The sequence below is a fragment of the Haliotis asinina genome, chromosome 15 (genome assembly GCF_037392515.1).
Source record: "Haliotis asinina isolate JCU_RB_2024 chromosome 15, JCU_Hal_asi_v2, whole genome shotgun sequence".
Classification (NCBI taxonomy): Eukaryota; Metazoa; Mollusca; class Gastropoda; order Lepetellida; family Haliotidae; genus Haliotis; species Haliotis asinina.
Window position 1 is genome coordinate 47,369,318 of NC_090294.1, and position 7,206 is coordinate 47,376,523.

The following is a 7,206-nucleotide window of genomic DNA, read 5'->3' on the forward strand; positions in this document are numbered from 1 at the left end:
GGGATGAAAGTTGGGAATTGAGGGGATAGGAGTTGGGAAGGGAGAGGGTGCCCAGCGGAAAGGGAGAGGATGGCAGTGGGGAAGGGAAAAGGTAGGAGAGGGAAAGGGAGAGAACGGTAGTGGAGAAGGAAGGTACTGACAGTTTGGAAGGGAGGGGTTTGGAGTGCGGAATGGAGAGGGTGGGAATGAGGAAGGGAGGGGATGAAAGAGGGAAAGAGAGGAGATGGCAGTGTCTAAGGGTGGGAATGCCCAAATGGAAGGGACACCTCGGCAATGGGAAGGGATGGGATGGTAGTGGGGAAGGGAGAGGGTGGCAGTGGGAAAGGTAGAGGGTAGCAGTGAGGAAGGAAGGAGGTGGTAGTAGGGAAGGGTGGAATCTGATTAAGGAAGGGAGAGGGTGGCAGTGTTAAAGGGAGGGGATGATAGTGGGGAAGGGATTAATAGGAGGGGGTAAGGGAGGGATAGGAAAGGGATAGGGAAGAGATGGTAGTGGGAAAGGGAGGGGATGGTAGTGGGGAAGTGAGGGGATGGCAGTGGGGAAGGGATTGATATTAGTGGGGAAGGGAGAGGGTGGCAGTGGGAAAGGTAGAGGGTGGCAGTGGGGAAGGAAGGGTACGGCAGTGGGAAAGGGAAAAGGTATGAGATTATAAGAGAGAAAATGGTAGTGGAAAAGGTAGACGGAGACAGTGAGGTAAGGGAAAGGGTTGCAGTGTGGAAAGGTGGGGATGAAAGTTGGAAATTGAGGGGATAGGAGTTGGGTAGGGAGAGGATGGCAGTGGGGAAGGGAAAAGGTAGGAGAGGGAAAGGGAGAGGGTAGCAGTGAGGAAGGGAGGGTATGGTAGTAGAGAATGGAGGGGATGGCAGTGTCTAAGGGAGAGAGAGGAGTGGGGAAGAGAGAGGGTGGCAGTGGGGAAGGGAGGGCATGGCAGTGGGAATGGGAAAAGGTTGGAGAGGGAAAGGGAGAGGGTAGCAGTGAGGAAGGGATGGTATAGTAGTGGGGAAGGGAGGGGATGGTAGTGGGGAAGGGAGAGACAGGAGTGGGGAAGGGAAAGGGTGGTAGTGGGAAAGATAGAGGGTAGCATTGAGGAAGGGAGAGATAGGAGGGCCAGGGAGAGGGTGGCAGTGGGGAAGGGAGGAGATAGTAGTGGGGAAGTGAGGGGATGGTAGTATGGAAGGGAGAGATAGGAGTGGGGAAGGAAAAGGGTGGTAGTGGGAAAGGTAGAGGGTAGCATTGAGGAAGGGAGAGATAGGAGAGGGCCAGGGAGAGGGTTGCAGTGGGGAAGGGAGGAGATAGTAGTGGGGAAGTGAGGGGATGGCAGTGTGGAAGGAAGAGATAGGAGTGGGGAAGGGAGAGGGTGGCAGTGGGAAAAGTAGAGGGTGGCAGTGGGGAAGGGAGGGATAGGAGTGGGGAAGGGAGGGGATGGTAGTGGAAAGAGGAAAAGGTAGGAGAGGGAAAGGAAGAGAACGGCAGTGGAGAAGGAAGGTACTGACAGTTTGGAAGGGAGGGTTTTGTAGTGGGGAATGGAGGGGGTGGGAATGATGAAGGGAGGGGATGAAAGAGGGAAAGAGAGGGGATGGCAGTGTCTAAGGATGGGAATGCCCAAATGGAAGGGACACCTTGGTAATGGAAAGGGATGGGATGGTAGTGGGGAAGGCAGGGAAAGAAATGGGGAAGGGAGAGGGTGGCAGTGGGAAAGTTAGAGGGTAGCATTGAGGAAGGGAGAGATAGGAGGGCCAGGGAGAGGGTGGCAGTGGGGAAGGGAGGAGATAGTAGTGGGGAAGTGAGGGGATGGTAGTATGGAAGGGAGAGATAGGAGTGGGGAAGGAAAAGGGTGGTAGTGGGAAAGGTAGAGGGTAGCATTGAGGAAGGGAGAGATAGGAGAGGGCCAGGGAGAGGGTTGCAGTGGGGAAGGGAGGAGATAGTAGTGGGGAAGTGAGGGGATGGCAGTGTGGAAGGAAGAGATAGGAGTGGGGAAGGGAGAGGGTGGCAGTGGGAAAAGTAGAGGGTGGCAGTGGGGAAGGGAGGGATAGGAGTGGGGAAGGGAGGGGATGGTAGTGGAAAGAGGAAAAGGTAGGAGAGGGAAAGGAAGAGAACGGCAGTGGAGAAGGAAGGTACTGACAGTTTGGAAGGGAGGGTTTTGTAGTGGGGAATGGAGGGGGTGGGAATGATGAAGGGAGGGGATGAAAGAGGGAAAGAGAGGGGATGGCAGTGTCTAAGGATGGGAATGCCCAAATGGAAGGGACACCTTGGTAATGGAAAGGGATGGGATGGTAGTGGGGAAGGCAGGGAAAGAAATGGGGAAGGGAGAGGGTGGCAGTGGGAAAGTTAGAGGGTAGCATTGAGGAAGGGAGAGATAGGAGGGCCAGGGAGAGGGTGGCAGTGGGGAAGGGAGGAGATAGTAGTGGGGAAGTGAGGGGATGGTAGTATGGAAGGGAGAGATAGGAGTGGGGAAGGAAAAGGGTGGTAGTGGGAAAGGTAGAGGGTAGCATTGAGGAAGGGAGAGATAGGAGAGGGCCAGGGAGAGGGTTGCAGTGGGGAAGGGAGGAGATAGTAGTGGGGAAGTGAGGGGATGGCAGTGTGGAAGGAAGAGATAGGAGTGGGGAAGGGAGAGGGTGGCAGTGGGAAAAGTAGAGGGTGGCAGTGGGGAAGGGAGGGATAGGAGTGGGGAAGGGAGGGGATGGTAGTGGAAAGAGGAAAAGGTAGGAGAGGGAAAGGAAGAGAACGGCAGTGGAGAAGGAAGGTACTGACAGTTTGGAAGGGAGGGTTTTGTAGTGGGGAATGGAGGGGGTGGGAATGATAAAGGGAGGGGATGAAAGAGGGAAAGAGAGGGGATGGCAGTGTCTAAGGATGGGAATACCCAAATGGAAGGGACACCTTGGTAATGGAAAGGGATGGGATGGTAGTGGGGAAGGCAGGGAAAGAAATGGGGAAGGGAGAGGGTGGCAGTGGGAAAGGTAGAGGGTAGCAGTGAGGAAGTGAGAGATAGGAGTGGGGAAGGGAGAGGGTGGCAGTGGGGAATGGAGAGATAGGAGTGGGGATGGGAGGGGATGGCACTGGAAAGAGGAAAAGGTTAGAGAGGGAAAGGGAGAGAATGGCAGTGGAGAAAGAAGGTAGAGAGAGTTTGGAAAGGAGGGGTTTGGAGTGTTGAAGGGAGAGGGTGGGAGTGAGGAAGGGAGGTGATGAAAGAGGGGAAAGGGAGAGGGTGGTAGTGGGGAAGGGTGGTGATGACAGTGGTGAAAGGGAGAGGGTGGGAATGAGGAAGGGAGGGGATGAAAGAGGGGAAAAGAGGGGATGGGAGTGTCAAAGGGTGGGAATGCCCGAATCAAAGGGACGCCTTGGTAATGGGAAGGGATGGTAGTGGGGAAGGGAGAGGGTTGCAGTATGGAAAGGAGGGAATGGTAGTGGGAAAGGGACTGAGATTGGGGAAGGGAGAGGATGGGAAAGATAGGATGGCAAACAGGAAAAAAAGACTGGTTTACGGGAAGGGAGGGGTTGGGAGTTTCTTTCCACAACATGCAGTCATTATGACTGACAAAATAACTTTCTCAAATGAGTAACATCAGCAAACACTACTTCCTGACATTTCCAAAATGATTGTATAAAGCGTTAAAGCCATACTCACTCACTCCTAAACAGGCATGGGAGTCGAATATGTGACTTTATAAATACCCTGGCCAGTTGCATACCTTCAGTGTGTACCCTCCACAGAGGCAATCTGTACTGACCCTCCACTGGTTATGTACAAGACAGTCAAATATGTGACTTTATAAATACCCTGGCCAGTTGCATACCTTCAGTGTGTACCCTCCACAGAGGCAATCTGTACTGACCCTCCACTGGTTATGTACAAGACAGTCAAATAAGTAACTTTATAAATACCCTGGCCAGTTGCATACCTTCAGTGTGTACCCTCCACAGAGGCAATCTGTACTACTTACCCTCCACTGGTTATGTACATGGGAGTCAAATAAGTAACTTTATAAATACCCTGGCCAGTTGCATGCCTTCAGTGTGTACCCTCCACAGAGGCAATATAATGCCTATATACACGACAGTCAAATACGTGACTTTACAAACACCCTGGCCAGTTGTATACCTTCAGTGTGTACCCTCCACAGAGGCAATCTGTACTGACCCTCCACTGGTTATGTACAAGACAGTCAAATAAGTAACTTTATAAATACCCTGGCCAGTTGCATACCTTCAGTGTGTACCCTCCACAGAGGCAATCTGTACTGACCCTCCACTGGCTATGTACATGGGAGTCAAATATGTGACTTTATAAATACCCTGGCCAGTTGCATGCCTTCAGTGTGTACCCTCCATAGAGGCAATATAATGCCTATATACACGACAGTCAAATACGTGACTTTACAAACACCCGGGCCAGTTGCATACATTCAGTGTGTACCCTCCACAGAGGCAATCTGTACTGACCCTCCACTGGTTATGTACACGACAGTCAAATAAGTAACTTTATAAATACCCTGGCCAGTTGCATACCTTCAATGTGTACCCTCCACAGAGGCAATCTGTAGTGACACTCTACTGGCTATGTACATGGGAGTCAAATACCATCCACAGAGGCAATCTGTACTGACCTCTACTGTACATCACAGTCAAATATGTGACTAAATGAATCCTCCGGGCACACTGTAAACTTTGAGGGCATAATTCCCACAGAGGAACAATTGTCTGATGATATTCAAGGTAAATCAATGGCATGTTTTAACAAATCTGATACAAGAAAACAAACACACAGCTTTACGTTTTAGGAAATATTTATTGTAATTGCTTACTGACTGAGTTGAAATATTGAAGGGGTTGAAATGTTAATGGAACATTATATTTGAACAAGAGGACATTGATGAGGAGCAACAGAAGGACTGCCATGCAAAAACTATAGAATCTACATAAAACCATCCATCCACCCAGTTTATCTACTTCAATTAAACCAGTCATGCACTAAACCAGACATCATAAAACCAGTCATTTTCCCACTTAACAAGACTACATAAAACCTCCCTACTTAACTCCACTACATCAAACCATCCACCCATTCACTTTAGCAAGAAACATAAAAACCACCTATCAAAAACCTTATCCAGACAACATAAAACAGCCCATTCACCCTACTTATATAAAACAACCCATTTACCCACCTAATATACTTACATAAGACCACCAACCACTAATCCATACTCTTCATTGGGCCACATAAAATCACCTATCCATCCACTTAACCAGACTAGTACATGAAACTAACAACATCAAACCACCCATCCACAAACTTAACCAGATTACATAAGACCACCTTCTTATCCTACTTTCATAAAACCATCCATCCACACACTTCAACTTCTTGCACAAAACCACCCACTTAACATACATAAAAGCACCCACTTGACCTACACAAAACCCTCCATCAGCCATTTTAACCTACTTACATAAAACCAGCCTACATACTTGAAACAAACCATCCATCCATTTACCCTACTTACATTATATCTACTTACATAAAACCACCCATCCATCCATCTAAACTACTTACGCATAACCACCCAGCCATCCAATAAACCTCCTTATATAAAACCACCAAGCCACCCTACTTACTTAAAACAAACCATCCATCCACTTAACAAGAGTATATAGAACCACACATCCACCCTCTTAGGCAACTTAAAATTAAACACCCACTTAAACTGGTCACATAAAAGCACCCATCCATCCACTAAACTTCCTTACATAAAACCATCCATTCATTCACTTAGCCTAGTAACATAAAACTACCCATCCACCAATGTAACCAGGCAACATAAAACCACCCATCCAACCCACTTAACCAGATACAATAAAACCAATCTTCCACCCACTTTACCAATGTGCATAAACCTGACAAGCAACCAACTTAATCATACTACATCCACATATATCTCATACACCTACATACAAACACCTACTTGTATACCTAACCTATCAACCAATGAAAACTTAATATGCCACTCCCACTTACCAGTGACATGTCACTGTGAGGCTGCCTCTGTGCTCCCTGGAGGATGGGACTTTTCAGGCAGTCTCTTTAGTGGGCGTGGCTGGCCAGACATCTTCTGTGTTGAGGAATTGCCTTGCTTTTTCCTCCACACCTTGCGTCGGCCACTCTGTGTATCCATGGTAACCTTGAAGGATGCCCTCTCATTCCTCTCCCTCTCAATCACTTCCTGTTTCAGCATCATCATGCCCTGTCTCAGCTCCTTCAGCTTCTTGTCAATGGTGGCCTGGAGCTCTAGACGGGAAGCTTCCACCTTGCGCTGCTTGTTGCTCAGTTCCTGCTTCAGGTCATCCAGCTTCCTCTTGCGAGAACACTCCTGTACCTGCAACAGACAACACAGGGTTTTTATCACAGCAGACAAAAAAGACTCAAAGCACCTACACAAGTCATTACTCAATGCACATGCATCAGATGATGTTCCCCAAGAACCTTTTAACATGGATTTATGAATCATGTGGAATACAGGGTGTTTAACAATAGTTGATATCTGGTACTGGTAGCAATTTAATGCCATTACTTTCTTACTTGATGATTAGACATAAGACATTTTTATTTGGACACACACAAATGGGACCAAAAACACAGAAACACAAGTACTGACTTTCTTTGAAGAAGCCCCCTGAATATCTGAAGCTACATCAGCATCAGCAGCAGCAACAGGATCATCAACATCAGATCTGGAGATATCCTCCAGACTCATCCTGGCAAACACTGGAATCAGTTCATTCTGGGATCGGTAGTCTGTCTTCAGCTTGGTGTGGCGGTTCCTCCTTCGGTGAGGAGAAGGCAGACATGGAGAGTCATCGTCTTCTGGAACCAGACTGTTCTCAGCCAGGTGGTCCACGTGACAACTCTTCCTGTTGGAGGGATGCTGTGAAGGAGAGTCTGTGTCTTCCTGGAATGGAAAGAATGAGGGTACAAAGCCATTTGACCCACAAGAACAATAAAATGCAACACCGCAGTTGGGAAAATGCAATTTACCCAAAGCTAATGTCAAGTAAGAAATGTTACAATACAGAAAGACTGTAGGAAAACATACAGATATAGTTACTATCAGTGTCCTTGAATTAATGAAATACTAACCTTGTCTTCATCATACCAAACCCGGAGACCCCTCTCCTGAAATTTATTTACAAACTGTGAGAAAATACATGAC

At 48.2% G+C, this 7,206-nt stretch overlaps 1 protein-coding gene across 1 annotated transcript; it reads right to left on the bottom strand.

The window, feature by feature from the left end:
- Positions 1-6,024: 6,024 nt before the first annotated feature.
- LOC137264853 (uncharacterized) lies at positions 6,025-6,750 on the bottom strand. Its single transcript, XM_067800199.1, has 2 exons — positions 6,652-6,750; positions 6,025-6,372 (listed from the first exon to the last, which is right to left on the bottom strand). The coding sequence occupies exons 1-2, from the start codon at positions 6,748-6,750 to the stop codon at positions 6,025-6,027; spliced, it is 447 nt and encodes a 148-aa protein (XP_067656300.1).
- Positions 6,751-7,206: the final 456 nt, after the last annotated feature.

Excerpts from the sequence above, each read along its gene's own strand:
- LOC137264853 (XM_067800199.1), bottom strand. The coding sequence starts at position 6,750 with ATGAGTCTGGAGGATATCTCCAGATCTGATGTTGATGATCCTGTTGCT. Across the intron at positions 6,373-6,651 it reads AGGGGGCTTCTTCAAAGAAA|GTACAGGAGTGTTCTCGCAA; the intron begins GTCAGTACTTGT and ends TGTCTGTTGCAG.